Raw genomic sequence first — 14919 nt, 5'->3', positions numbered from 1 at the left:
AGGAACAAGACAAGGTTGCCCACTCTCACCACACTTATTCAACATAGTTTTGGAAGTTTTAGCCACAGCAATCAGAGAACAAACGGAAATAAAAGGAATCCAAATCGGAAAAGAAGAAGTAAAGCTGTCACTGTCTGCAGATGACATGACACTATACATAGAGAATCCTAAAGATGCTACCAGAAAATTACTAGAGCTAATCAATGAATTTGGTAAAGTAGCAGGATACAAAATTAATGCACAGAAATGTCTTGCATTCCTATACACTAATGATGAAAAATCTGAAAGTGAAATTAAGAAAACACTCCCATTTACCATTGCAACAAAAAGAATAAAATATCTAGGAATAAACCTACTTAAGGAGACAAAAGACCTGTATGCAGAAAATTATAAGACACTGATGAAAGAAATTAAAGATGATACAAATAGATGGAGAGATATACCATGTTCTTGGATTGGAAGAATCAACATTGTGAAAATGACTCTACTACCCAAAGCAATCTACAGATTCAATGCAATCCCTATCAAACTACCACTGGCATTTTTCACAGAACTAGAACAAAAAATTTCACAATTTGTATGGAAATACAAGAGACCCCTAATAGCCAAAGCAATCTTGAGAACGAAAAATGGAGCTGGAGGAATCAGGCTCCCTGACTTCAGACTATACTACAAAGCTACAGTAATCAAGACAGTATGGTAATGGCACCAAAACAGAAAGACAGATCAATGGAACAGGATAGATAGCCCAGAGATAAACCCACACACATATGGTCACCTTATCTTTGATAAAGGAGGCAGGAATGTACACTGGAGAAAGGACAGCCTCTTCAATAGGTGGTGCTGGGAAAACTGGACAGGTACATGTAAAAGTATGAGATTAGAACACTCCCTAACACCATACACAAAAATAAGCTCAAAATGGATTAAAGACCTAAATGTAAGGCCAGAAATTATCAAACTCTTAGAGGAAAACATAGGCAGAACACTCTGACATAAATCACAGCAAGATCCTTTTTGACCCACCTCCTAGAGAAATGGAAATAAAAACAAAAATAAACAAATGGGACCTAATGAAACTTCAAAGCTTTTGCACAGCAAAGGAAACCATAAACAAGACCAAAAGACAACCCTCAGAATGGGAGAAAATATTTGCAAATGAAGCAACCGACAAAGGATTAATCTCCAAAATTTACAAGCAGCTCATGCAGCTCAATTAAAAAAAAAAAAAAAAACCCCAATCCAAAAATGGGCAGAAGACCTAAATAGACAGTTCTCCAACGAAGATATACAGACTGCCAACAAACACGTGAAAGAATGCTCAACATCATTAATCATTAGAGAAATGCAAATCAAAACTACAATGAGATATCATCTCACACTGGTCAGCATGGCCATCATCAAAAAATCTAGAAACAATAAATGCTGGAGAGGGTGTGGAGAAAAGGGAACACTCTTGCACTGCTGGTGGTAATGTGAATTGGTACAGCCACTATGGAGAACAGTATGGAGGTTCCTTAAGAAACTACAAATAGAACTACCATATGACCCAGCAATCCCACTACTGGGCATATACCCTGAGAAAACCGTAATTCAAAAAGAGTCATGTACCAAAATGTTCATTGCAGCTCTATTTACAATAGCCAGGACATGGAAGCAACCTAAGTGTCCATCATTGGATGAATGGATAAAGAAGATGTGGCACATATATACAATGGAATATTACTCAGCCATAAAAAGAAACGAAATTGAGTTATTTGTAGTGAGGTGGATGGACCTAGAGTCTGTCATACAGAGTGAAGTAAGTCAGAAAGAGAAAGACAAATACCGTATGCTAACACATATATACGGAATCTAAGAAAAAAAAAATGTCATGAAGAACCTAGGGGTAAGAGGAGAATAAAGACACAGACCTACTAGAGAATGGACTTGAGGATATGGGGCGGGGGAAGGGTAAGCTGTGACAAAGTGAGAGAGAGGCATGGACATATATACACTACCAAACGTAAAATAGATAGCTAGTGGGAAGCAGCCGCATAGCACAGGGAGATCAGCTCGGTGCTTTGTGACCACCTAGAGGGGTGGGATAGGGAGGGTGGGAGGGAGGGAGATTCAAGAGGGAAGAGATATGGGAACATACATATAACTGATTCACTTTGTTGTAAAGCGGAAACACACTATTGTAAAGCAATGATACTCCAATAAAGATGTAAAAAGAAAAAAAAAAAAGAAAAAAAAACCTTTGTACCTGTTGCCTGTCAAACATCTGCAGAAATGATGCACCAAACAGTATTATGTCAGCTCAGTGCTTTGAGATGATCTCCAAGGCTTAGAACCTCGATAAGACATAAGTTAAGAATGGGAGATGCCTGAGAGCTCCTCCTTGTACCTTCCGTGTTGCTCAGATGTGGCCCTGCGGTTTCCAAATGCTACTTGCTCTTTCTTCCCAACAAAACTCCCAGGAAAGGTCCTTTCCAGCAATGAGGGACACAGACAAAAATATTTCAAGCAAAAGAAAAAAATCCAACCTGATGCTGCATCAGTTATGCTTTCAGAGAAAGATCTTGATCAAAGAGGAGAAATGTGAAAATGGATAAAGCATACTTGATTTTAAATGGAGTGGGAAAGCCACGGAAGGAGAGTTCTTACCCTTGGTTTCAACTTACACAGCCAGCAGGAAGAAAGATTTTTGTTTGTTTGTTTGTTACTAGAGCAATGCTGTTTATTTATTTTAACTTCTAAAAAAAATTATTTTGTATTTTTTTACATCTTTCTTGGAGTATAATTGCTTTACAATGGTGTGTTAGTTTCTGCTTTATAACAAAGTGAATCAGTTATACATACACATATGTTCCCATATCTCTTCCCTCTTGCGTCTCCCTCCCTCCCTCCCACCCCTCTAGGTGGTCACAAAGCACCGAGTTGATCTCCCTGTGCTATGCGGCTTCTTCCCACTAGCTATCTATTTTACGTTTGCATTTCTCAGTAACAGCAAATGGACCATCACTTGCAACCAATGTGAAACTGCAACAACCCTGAACTCTTGTTCTCCTCTAATGAACTTTTGTTCAAAACAACACTCCCCGGTTTCCTCCCAGATTCCAATAAAAGCTAACCTTCCCTTTGTTCCTCAGATTTGCCTATGGTTCGCCATGGTTTGCTTGTCCCGAATTGTAATTCGTCTGCTATTCCCTCTGCTAAACTCATCTTTGCTTAATAATTAACTGTTGTTAATTTTATTTAAGTTTGGCAGACTCTTCCAGAAGCACTTCATAATGAACAAAGAGGTCTTGCCCGCTCATTTCTTTATAAACTCAGGTTGGACAAAATAGCTGTTAAGTAATGGTGAGAAGCTGGGAATAAAGCCCGAGAATATGGCTCGGCCTCTGAGACGGATTATTTTTGAGTTGTTAAAGCCAGAACAGAAGAAGCTAAGAGCCGGCCAAGGCAAGCCCTGAAGGAAGGTGAATGAGGACAGCTATCACCCCACTTTACCACAACACGCTCCAAACTCATCCTCCTGCCCCCAGTTCACAATGTTGAAAAGTTTAATGACGAAAGAGCCTGTATCGGTCATAAAATATAATCTTTTCACTTTATTTTTTAAAGTGCAGCTCTTCAAAAATTTCATTTAAAAAGATCATCTGTAAGGGAAAAAAAAGCGCTTAATTTAAACACTGATTTTAAACATCCCCGTAAGTGAATGAACAAAACATCAGGCTAGGTTTATAAACTCCAGGAGACCCCTGCAATAGGAAAAGGTGGCCTGTCAATAGGTGGATGCCAAGATGATTTGATTTCAGGGACAGCAGAAGGGACTCCTGCTTTTTTCCTCATGTCTTTCCTCTCACCTATGGCCTCACTGATGCCTGAAATAAATTTTGAGTGTCCTGGGTCCTTCAGTGTCTGTCTGATCGTGCAAAGGAGCTGGGCCTGCCTCACTGTGACTTTGGAGACACGTAAGTCTCACCAGATATTTGCCCCTCTGCGTAAGTGAAGAGGTAACGCTTTGCCCTGAAAGCAGGTTTTAATCAGGGGCAAAGCGCACTGAGCACCAGAAGACTAGCTTTCATACGAACAATTCAAAATAAATACTTAAGAGTGACATTAACATGACACAAATAACAACCATACACTCAATGCCTGTCAGAAAATATTACGTATGTATAAATGTTAAGGATGCTACTATCTTCTAGGAGAAATACCAGCCTATGTCCTCCTTCCCCCATCCCTAACCGCTGCCCTCCCCCGCAAAAAAAACTTTAGCAAACCTTCATAGCATAGGTGAATTCGCTCTTCTGCTTTTAACTCGGGTTTCTGATCCTAGTCATGTACTTGTCTGGGCTGGCAGCACTCATTACCGTAGTATAAATTGTGTAGCTGAAAATGAGAGGAATTTTAACATATACCTCATTTTCTCTAATATTCCAAAGAGGGGAAGAAAAATCCCAAGCTCTTTTCCTAATACTTGGGACCCAGGACAAGAACACAGACAGAGACCCACCTATGTCAGGCTATTTAAAAGTTATAATTCAAGCAACCACACTAAGTGTTCTTTCCTATTTTGACAACACTGTGGAAGGCCAAGTTCAAAATTCTCAGACTCCCCAGAGTTCCACACTGTGGCAATGAGGGAGAGCTGGCCTTGGCCTGTAGCCCTGCTCTGCCTACCCCACAAATGGCACATATGTGGACGCTCATCTAGGCTTCCTGCACCACCCCCAGCAAACAGCCATCCCTTGGCCACCACCAGGCACAGGACGTCCATAAAGGCTGCACACCGCCACCAGGAGAACACCACCCAGGGAAGTGGACCACGCAGGCCCCGGAAATGGCTTGGGCGCTGTTCAGGACGAGAATTCCAGACTCTGAGTGGATTCCTTATATCATGGGAGAGTCAGAGGAAGGCCAGAGTGGGGACCCAAAAGCTCAGGGATCAAGACAGGGGGTCCACTGGCCCACATCTAAGGATGAAAAGTACAATGTCACTTACTCAACATTCTGCAGAGCAAGAGACCCAAATAACTTGTGCACATGCACATACACACTGAGGCTCCTACCCTTCACTCCCTTCGACTACCTTTTGCCCCAGACACCAGCTGGGATGCCTGCTCAAAGCATTGGGAGTGGGGCAGTTTAGGAATAGGCACTGGCACCCCACAGCTGAATCAAACACTGGGCTGAGGACAGCACTATGAGAACATGCAAAGCTTGTCAAGGGGAACGAAGGTTCCCTGAACAGGACCTCAGCTGCTTATTTACTTTAGTCATAATTCTTTTTAAAATTTTTTTAAAAATTTATTATTTTTGGCTGCATTGGGTCTTCATTGCTGCGGGCGGGCTTCCTGTAGTTGCGGCGAGCGTGGGCTACTCTTCATTGCCAGCTTCTCATTGCGGTGGCTTCTCTTGTTGTGAAGCATGGGCTCTAGGTGTGCGGGCTTCAGTAGTTGTGGCTCGCAGGCTCTAGAGTGCAGGCTCAGTATTTGTGGTGCAGGGGTTTAGTTGCTCCGTGGCATGTGGGAGCTTCCTGGACCAGGGCTGAAACCCGTGTCCCTTGCATTGGCAGGCGGATTCTTAACCACTGCACCACAAGGGAAGCCCTTTAGTCATAATTCTGTTCTCCATCACTGTTTTAATACTGTCTCTGCTTATAGCCACAGCAGAGGATGGAGCTCCACTGCAGGGGACTGTAATTTTGTAGCACAGCACAAGGGGGCAGCATAGAGATCCTTGCTTCTGTTCAGACATTTCTAAATATTAGCCTCACACACTGAACAGACGTAGCTGATGGTAATCATTACATGTAAAACGCCTGAGAGTCAGGGATCTGTGTTATTTCTGGTTCACTGGTGATAATCATTTAAATGTAGATCCTGTTGGGTTTTCAATTATACAATAAAAAAAAATGCTTCTTGGTAAACTGTTTATAACTTCTGACAATTCTATTTCGGCAAAACATTTGCCGTTTAAACATTCATAGCCTTTAACTCAGTAATCCTACTTCTGTGAATTCAGCCAAGGAAAATAATACAAAAAGAGGGGGGAAATGTACAAATATATTTATTTCAGAGTTTTAATAGAGGAAAAACTAACAACTGGAGAATGTTTAATCCAATTATACTACATTCAATTGGTTATGATGCAGCTATTTAAAATTATAAGGGCTGTTCACAGCACGGAAAATGCTTTATTAAAATAAATATTAAAAAAACTATTTGATTATACTATTAATCTTTAAATGAAATATTTATCATTTATATAACTATTTAAAAAACTATAAGAACACAGGGCTTCCCTGGTGGTGCAGTGGTTGAGAGTCCGCCTGCCGATGCAGGGGACACGGGTTCGTGCCCCGGTCCGGGAAGATCCCACATGCCGCGGAGCGGCGGGGCCCGTGAGCCATGGCCGCTGAGCCTGCGCGTCCGGAGCCTGTGCTCCGCAACGGGAGAGGCCACAGCAGTGAGAGGCCCGCGTACCGCAAAGAAAAAACAAAACAAAACAAAAAAACTATAAGAACACAAAAATAGGTTTTTTTTTTTGCTGTACGCGGGCCTCTCACTGCGGAGCACAGGCTCCGGACGCGCTGGGTTTTGGAATTTATGGAGGTAAGAGGAGGAGATAAGACTCTGTGATGACTTGCTACCTCTTCTATTTTAGGCCCTACCTCACTGAGCTGGTCGTGGGCACAGAGAAGGCAATCAGGCAACACCTTGAGGGGTATGAGGCCACGAAGTGCGGGCTCTTGGCCTATTCAGCCGTGCTGTGATGGTGACGGCGGACCTTCAGAGCTTCCTGTACAAGTTTGGTGGGGTCTGCGTCTCAAGTTTAACTAACCGCAGTGGCAGCCCGGCCCAGCGGTTCACCTCAAAAAGAAGGGGGTGGATAAAATCCCAGGCTGTGGACCCGAGAAGCCATTGCTCACAGAATGCTGCTATCAAGGACACAAGCTAAAAGAGAAACATTAACTTAGGCACTGAATCAGCTGTGAAATGAGCACGGGGGTAGCAGAAACTCCCTGGGAAGATAAAGGAAAGCCAAAGGTATCTAGAGCTTAGTACTAACAGTGAAATTAGGGAGCTCCCAAGCGGCGAAGGTGGTCCCCAGCTAGCAGATGGATTTAGGATGAGCATGTCATGCCCTCCTCCTTCCAGATCACTCTATCCTCCTCACCTTTGTTTTTCTCCATGGACTCCTCACCTGACTTTTGCTACATTTGTTTATCTGTCCCTCCCTGCCAGTAGAATGCTGGTCCCAGGAGAGCAAAGAGTCTGTTTTGTCACAGCCGGCGCCACGGCACCTAGAAAACCTGCTCTGTGGGAGCCCTCAGATCCCTGCTGAGCCAAAGAGTGCAGGGGAGAGTCTACTGTGCCAGGGTGATGTAGGAACAGACGTGCTTAACATGTCACTTACTTGTTATAAACCGGAAACACTGACAAAACCTGCACAGGAGAAATCATATTAAAAATGATTAGAAATTTGAAAAGGTTCATGCACCCCAATGTTCATAGCAACACTATTCACAATAGCCAAGATACAGAAGCAACCTAAGCGTCCATCAACAGATGAATGGATAAAGAAGATGTGGTGTACATATACAATGGTATATTACTCAGCCACAAAAAAGAATGAAATTTTGCCATTTACACAACATGGATGGACTTGGAGGGCAATATGTTTAGTGAAGTAAGTCAGACAGAAAGACAAATGCTGTATGCTATCACTTATATGTGGAATCTAAAAAACAATACAAATGAATGTATACAGCAAAGAGAAACAGATTCACAGATATAGAGAACAAACTAGTGGGAGAGAAAGAGGAGTGGAGGGGCAAATTAGGGGTATGGGATTAAGAGATACAAACTACTATGTATAGGGACTTCCCTGGTGGTGCAGTGGTTAAGAATCTGCCTGCCACTGCAGGGGACACGGGTTCAAGCCCCAGTCCAGGAAGATCCCACATGCCATGGAGCAACTAAGCCCATGCACCACAACTACTAAGCCTGCGCTCTAGAGCCTGTGAGCCACAACTACTGAGCCTGCGTGCCACAACTACTGAAGCCCATGTGCCCTAGAGCCTGTGCTCCACAACAAGAGAAGCCACTGCAATGAGAAGCCCACGCACCACAACGAAGGGTAGCCCCCGCTCGCCGCAACTAGAGAAAGCCCGTGCACAGAAACAAAGACCCAACGCAGCGGAAAAAAAACCAAAACCAAAAACAAAACTACTATGTATAAAATTAGCTACAAATATATTATATGGTACAACACAGGAAATACAGCCAATATCTTACAATAATTATAAATGGAATATAACCTTTAAAAATTGTAAATCACTATGTTGGACACCTGAAATTTATGACGTTGTACGCCAACTATACCTCAGTAATATAATAATAATAAATAAAAGACTATTAAAAGGTAGGAGAAATACATGCAGAATATCAATAGGAATAAAATAACCACTGAACACTTTGGTGTATCTTGGGGTGACAGAGTTAGACTTTTGAAACCTTTTTTTTCTTTTAAACAAATGAACACGTTACAACTATGCTTTTTTTTTAACATGCAGAAAAACTCAGGTGAAGATGATACTTTAACCTAAATGGTTACAAGTTCAGAAAATGTTTTCCTTTTAAATGTTTTCAACCAGGTAAAACCTACTTTAATATTGCTTGATTTCGGAAGAATTTTTTTTTTTTTAAATCACTATTGAGAAAGACACCAAACATCCTGGGTAAAAGCTGGACATCGTGACACAAGTTACCTGAAAGAGTGTCTCCAGGCTGAGGTTTGCCTGGCCCGTGGCATTAAGAGCTTTGATGGCAGGTGTTCTGTAAGGACAATGGTCAAAGGTCACTTGGTACTTCAGGAAACTCCGAATCCCACAAACTCTCATTTTGGCAGGCTCAATGCAAGGCCTAGCCTCATTATTTCCCTTTCCCCCAAACAGATTCTGGCCCCCATGCATGTTTGCTACCTTGTCTCAAACCACCATGGTGGAATTAATTCAACCCCATCTGCTCAAGGAAGCCAGGATGATAAAAATGTTTTCTGTGAATTGAACAGTTGCCACCAAACACACGGGTCAGTAAAGCCAAGGAAAAATATATAACTACTTGCCTTTTGGGGACGTACTGACTTATAATTATAGAATTTTCAAAATTAGAAGGGAAATTAAAGCCCCCCCAAAGTTTATTTATTTAAGTGCAGGGAAATGTTTTCCTTCCCAAAAAGTCTTACATAGAAAACCATGAACCTTGTTCCATCTTTTCCTTTTACAGATGGGTGAACAGAGGCCCAAGAGGCCACCCAGTGAGTCATCAGCAGAGCTAGTGCTGGAATCTAGAACTCCTGACCCTGAAGGCCAGAACCAACCTTGTCTTCCCAACACCCAGCCATCTGCCAAGAAGCTCCTTGCCATGCTCTCCACCACATACCACACTCTCCCATCCTGGCCAAGGGCTAAGGTACATTTTCTGGGAGGGGACAGCACCTATAGTCCTCTCCAGTTCCCGTAGCAAGAGGGGCACATTCTCCTGACAGCAAGAAAACACTGCAAACCAGAAAGTGTTTAGAGACTACCTTCGGTCATCTCTCTTAGGCACTGGCTTCCAATGGTCATAATTTGTCTCCACTCGGAACCACCTGCAACACAGCACATCATCTTGTCTTAGCCAAGGTCATTTGGGACATAGCTAAAGAAAAAGTATAGAAAAATAAAAAATACCTCTAGTTTCACCAATTAAAGAAAAAAAAAAGATGACTGATACAAAATGACCAGAGCCTTTAATTCTACTCACGCTCCATTTAAAGGATCTAGAGGCCATATGTCTACTGGGCCATCTCTGTTCCTTGTGATGACCACTCCCTCCTTGGGGAATGTGCCACCAACAATGTAATAAACATCAGCCATAAGGGGAGTCTTGGCCAATTCGTAAACAGCTGCTTCAAAGTTTTCTGATTCACTCAGGGTCTGAACAAAAACAAAACAACAAACCTGCATTAGCATCATCATACGCGGCAGTTATCCACACCAACTGATGGACAGCTGGTCCAAAGCACATTCTCCTGCTCTATTAAGCCATGGCTATAATCTTGAACTGCTCTGACCGCATTCTCTTGTCATCAGGGCTCCTGAGATGGAGGAAGCCTCGATGGAAAGCCAACAGCAGCAGGGTTTTTCTCACAAAAGAAGAGAACTTTGACAAGTTCTCTTTGGTGAAGAGACCCGGCTCACCAAACACAGCCTGCATGATTTCGAGGCAGATCACCCTCGCAAAGATCTCCCCATGTTTCTTCATTCATTTGTTCTTTTAGCAGATATTTCCTGAATGCCTGTTATGTGCCAGGCACTGTGCTGCTGTGAGAACAGAGCCGTGAATATGATGGACCCAGTCCTTGCTCTCCCCAGACTTCCAAAGATGAAAGTCAAGCCAACAGGCAATAGTGACACAATGTGATAAGTGTCAACACAGGAGAAGGAGATGCTGTGGAAGTCACAGCAGGGGACCCATTCTTACCCAGGCCATTGAGAAGGTCCCTCAGAGAGGTATCGCATGAGCTGAGGTCAGAGAGACAAACAGAAGTCAGACCAGAGAAAACGGCGGTTGTGGGGTTGGGAGTGGGCATGGGGAAGAGAGTTGTAGCTCAATGGGATAGACTGGCAAAGGGCTGGAGATGAAAGACGGCGTGCTGCATTAGAACATCGAGCTGAACTGGGCTTCATCAACACCTCCATAGGTCTGCAGCATGGATGGTTAAGGGGATCACTTTCCAAATATTCAGCTTCAAAAGAAAAAAAAAAAACACTGAGGGCTTTCATGGTGGCACAGTGGTTGAGAGTCCGCCTGCCGATGCAGGGGACACAGGTTCGTGCCCCAGTCCGGGAAGATCCCACATGCCGCAGAGCGGCTGGGCCCGTGAGCCATGGCCGCTGAGCCTGTGCGTCCGGAGCCTGTGCTCCACAACGGGAGAGGCCACAACAGTGAAAAGCCCGCGTACCACAGAAAAAAAAAAAAGAAAGAAAGAAAAATATGTGAAAGATGCATAGTTTGTCAACATCTTTAGGGAATATTTAAGTAAAATGTTTAGGAGAGGGCTTCCCTGGTGGCACAGTGGTTGAGAATCTGCCTGCCAATGCAGGGGACAAGGGTTCGAGCCCTGGTCCAGGAAGATCCCACATGCCGCGGAGCAACTAAGCCTGTGCGCCACAACTACTGAGCCTGCACTCTAGAGGCCACGAGCCACAACTACTGAGCCCGTGTGCTGCAACTACTGAAGCCCATGCGCTGCAACTACTGAAGCCCATGCGCCTAGAGCCCGTGCTCCGCAACAAGAAAAGCCACCACGATGAGAAGTCCATGCACCGCAACGAAGAGTAGCCCCCCCCGCTCGTCGCAACTAGAGAAAGCCCGTATGCAGCAACGAAGACCCAACACAGCCAAAAGTAAATAAATAAAAAAATTTATATAAGAAAAAAAGTTTAGGAGAATTTCAAGTCCACAGGGTCTTGATCATTTAGAGCAGGACAAGGAAGGGCCAAAAAGGCTAAACCCAGGCAGGGCCAGATCCTTTCACCAGAGATGTGCTCCTGAAAATGTGCTTTCTGTGGTCAGATTACAAGTTATACGTGGCCTGGAACCTAAAGTTGATGTTCCTTTTGTTGTGTGTAGAGCTACCTTCTAACGCATTTGTTTTGCTAATTCAGATACTTGCAAATGGAGATTAAGATATCTGCAACTGAAGATTCTAAAAGGAGGGCACATCTATATCTGCAGAAAAATATATGTCTTTTATCTCAATTAGCTGTTGTGGAAAACTCTAGCCTATGACAAAGATTCTCTTCTTGACCGAACTCTATCCAGGCTCCTGGAGCCCTCTTCTCAACTATGCCTTAACCTCAGCCTATAAAGACTTGGACAAACACTATCACAGCTTCTGACAGCTCAAGGCCACGTTCTTACGATGACTGTAGCCCCCTTATAGTGCCTGCCTGAAAAAACTCAAGGCTTCCCAAAGACTTTACAGCTAATACCTGAAGATAGGGCCCCTATGTCACAGTCTCTGCGGGAGGGTAGGAGGCTGACTTACTTCACATGGACAACTCCCTCCTTTCTACTTTTGCTAATTTCTCACTTCTGTGACTCTACTGTGCTCCCCTCACCCCCTCCCCATTCCCTCATTCTCCCTTTAAAATACTCAGTCAAGTAGAAGTTAAGTTCCATTCACGCTGGACACTTTTCCCTATTGCAATATTGTACTACTGATAAAAATCTGTCCTTAACACTTTAACTAGTGTCCCACTTTATCTTTGGTACTTATTATCAAAAAAGGTGACAGGCATTTTGTAAACCTTTAAATGCTTATTCTTGTCAGGAGCTTCTTACGTTAGAAACAACATTGTTAAATGACACAGCATCACAACATGAACACAGTTTAGAACATGACATTAGGGTGAGGTGGGCTCGACAGGAAAAATACTCACAGTGCGGATAAGCCAGCTGACCGGTGAGTGTCTCTGAAAAAGGGCGGCAATCATATTCTCCCACCACGAGCCTTTATCTGCCAAGGATGGAACAATAAGTATATGCTCGAGTTGCTGCCCCAGAGCCACGTTTTAAAACTCCTAAATCTTGTTTCTTTCCCATAGTACAAGTTGATGTGGGAGAATTGGTGGTGGATGAAGAGTGATTTTATTAGCAACCAATTTTCAAAGATGAAGCCCAAATTGTATGGCAACATATAAACATGTATATGTATATGTGTGAGTGTATATGTGTGTATATATGTATCTCATATGTGTGTATGTGTGTGTATATAGTCTTTTACCTGGAAACAATGATAATTATGTTAAAGGAAATCATTCTATTATATTACTTCATGCAAAATGAAATTATGTAGCTAATAAGAAAAGTGACTCAACAGTATTTGGAAGGGCTTCCCTGGTGGCACAGTGGTTAAGAATCCGCCTGCCAATGCAGGGGACACAGGTTTGAGTCCTGGTCTGGGAAGATCCCACCTGCAGTGGAGCAACTAAGCCTGTGAGCCACAACTACTGAGCCTGCGCTAGAGCCCGTGAGCCACAACTGCTGAAGCCTGTGCGCCTAGAGCCTGTGCACTGCAACGAAGAGTAGCCCCCGCTCGCCACAACTAGAGAAAGCCCAGGCGCAGCAACAAAGACCCAAATCAGCCAAAAATAAATAAAAATTTTTTAAAAATTTATAAAAAAACACAGTATTTGGAAGACTGTAGAGCACATATATATTTCAGAACTTTAAGTAAGATTTGGGCTCATTTATTTATTTATTTTTTGCGGTACACGGGCCTCTCACTGTTGTGGCCTCTCCCGTTGAGGAGCACAGGCTCCGGACGCGCATGCCCAGCGGCCATGGCTCACGGGCCCAGCCGCTCCGCGGCATGTGGGATCTTCCCGGACCAGGGCACGAACCCACGTCCCCTGCATCGGCAGGCGGACTCTCAACCACTGCGCCACCAGGGAAGCCCCTATTTTTTTTAATGCTTTTTAACATCTTTAAAATTATCTGCAGGGGATTTATTTCCAAAGAAAAATTTTCATTCAAGGAATAAGCATTTCATTCAAGAAATAAGCATCTACTAGCCACCATATCCAGACTTGGTCCAGACCCTTGGAATTTAACAGTAACCAGAAGAAACTAGTGTACCATTAAACAACAAGGTTTTGATAACCATAATAAAGTAAAACAAGAATGTAATCATGAGTGACAAGAGAGGACTCCTCTGAGAGGAGAGTAAGGATAGCCCCTCTGAGTTGTGGACATCTAGCTAAGGCGGGCAGAGCATTCCAGACAGAAGGCATAGATGTCAAGCCTAAGGCAGGGCAGCTGTCAAGAAAAGAAAGAACACCAGTGAGGTCCAGGTGGAGTGAGGGAGAAGGAGAAGCATAAAATGAGGTGCCGGAGGTGATCACGTAGAGTTTTGAGGTCAGAGTCAGGGCTCTGGATTTGTCACGTGAAATAAAAAGTCAGGGACTTCCCTGGTGGTCCAGTGGTTGAGAATCCGCCTTGCAATGCGGGAGACACCAGTTTGATCCCTGGTCGGGGAACTAAGATCCCACACGCCGTGGAGGAACTAAGCCTGTGCGCTGCAACTACTGAGCCCGTGGGCTCTGGAGCCCGTACATCACAACTAGAGAGGAGCCCACGTACCACAACCAAGAGCCCACGCACTGCAACAAAAGATCCCGTGTGCCTCAACTACGCAGCCAATAAATAAATAAATATTTTTTTAAAAAAAGAAGAAGAAATGGCAAGTCATGGTAGGTTTTAAGCAAGGGAACAACCTGATCATGCAGCTGCAGGGTGGAGAAAGTACAGGAGGGTGAGAACAGTAGTGGGGAGATCAGATGGACAGCGAGGCAGCAACACAGGTGTGAGAGCCGAGCAGGGAAGGTGGAGAGAACGGACAGGGAGAGTCTCGTTTTGGTGGTAGAGCTGACAAAACTTAGGGACCGAGGGGTCAAAGAATTCTCCTGGTAGCAATTGGTTGAGGAGAAGTGCAATTCCCTGAGACACGGAAAATTAGGAGAGGTGTAACTTTGGGTGGAGGAGGTTACTAAGGGCAGGAAAAGGGGAAAAGAAAAGAGCAAGAGATGTGCTTGAACATGTTAAGTTTGGGATGCGTAGGAGACATCAGCGTGGAGATGCTGAGCAGGTAGTTGGACACTTCAATCTGGGGCTCAGAGGAGGACCAGCCCAGAGATGTGACAACAACGACAAATACGTCTATGGCCCTTGCTCTGTGCCAGGCATTGCTCTAGATACCTTACATACATGGACTCATTTCATCCTACAGTGGTTATTATCGTCTCTGTTTTTCAGATGAAGAAACTGAAGCACAGAAAGGTTAAGCACCTTGGTCGTGATCACCAGCTAGCAAGTG

At 43.8% G+C, this 14919-nt stretch overlaps 1 protein-coding gene across 7 annotated transcripts in view; it reads right to left on the bottom strand.

The window, feature by feature from the left end:
- Positions 1 to 14919, bottom strand: part of NAAA (N-acylethanolamine acid amidase) — a 36470-nt gene that overhangs the window by 12313 nt on the left and 9238 nt on the right. For 3 of the 7 annotated variants that reach the window (XM_012536869.3, XM_012536870.3, XM_033406505.2), the window contains exons 5-10: positions 12485 to 12561; positions 9801 to 9973; positions 9583 to 9645; positions 8765 to 8831; positions 7411 to 7439; positions 4272 to 4380 (exon numbers count right to left, since the gene is read on the bottom strand). In XM_012536869.3, coding sequence (XP_012392323.1) covers positions 4305 to 4380; positions 7411 to 7439; positions 8765 to 8831; positions 9583 to 9645; positions 9801 to 9973; positions 12485 to 12561 — 485 coding nt within the window. In that variant the 3' untranslated portion in view covers positions 4272 to 4304. Of the gene's footprint in view, positions 1 to 3569; positions 3645 to 4271; positions 4381 to 4866; positions 5874 to 7410; positions 7440 to 8764; positions 8832 to 8977; positions 9052 to 9582; positions 9696 to 9800; positions 9974 to 12484; positions 12562 to 14919 lie in introns of those variants that run through there. The other 4 variants (XM_004280191.3, XM_049709405.1, XR_004477090.2 and 1 more) reach the window with 4 other exon arrangements.

This window comes from Orcinus orca, chromosome 4, assembly GCF_937001465.1.
Source record: "Orcinus orca chromosome 4, mOrcOrc1.1, whole genome shotgun sequence".
In the NCBI taxonomy this organism is placed as follows: domain Eukaryota; kingdom Metazoa; phylum Chordata; class Mammalia; order Artiodactyla; family Delphinidae; genus Orcinus; species Orcinus orca.
Note: the sequence above shows the minus strand (reverse complement) of the source record. Positions and strands in the feature narration are given on the sequence as shown.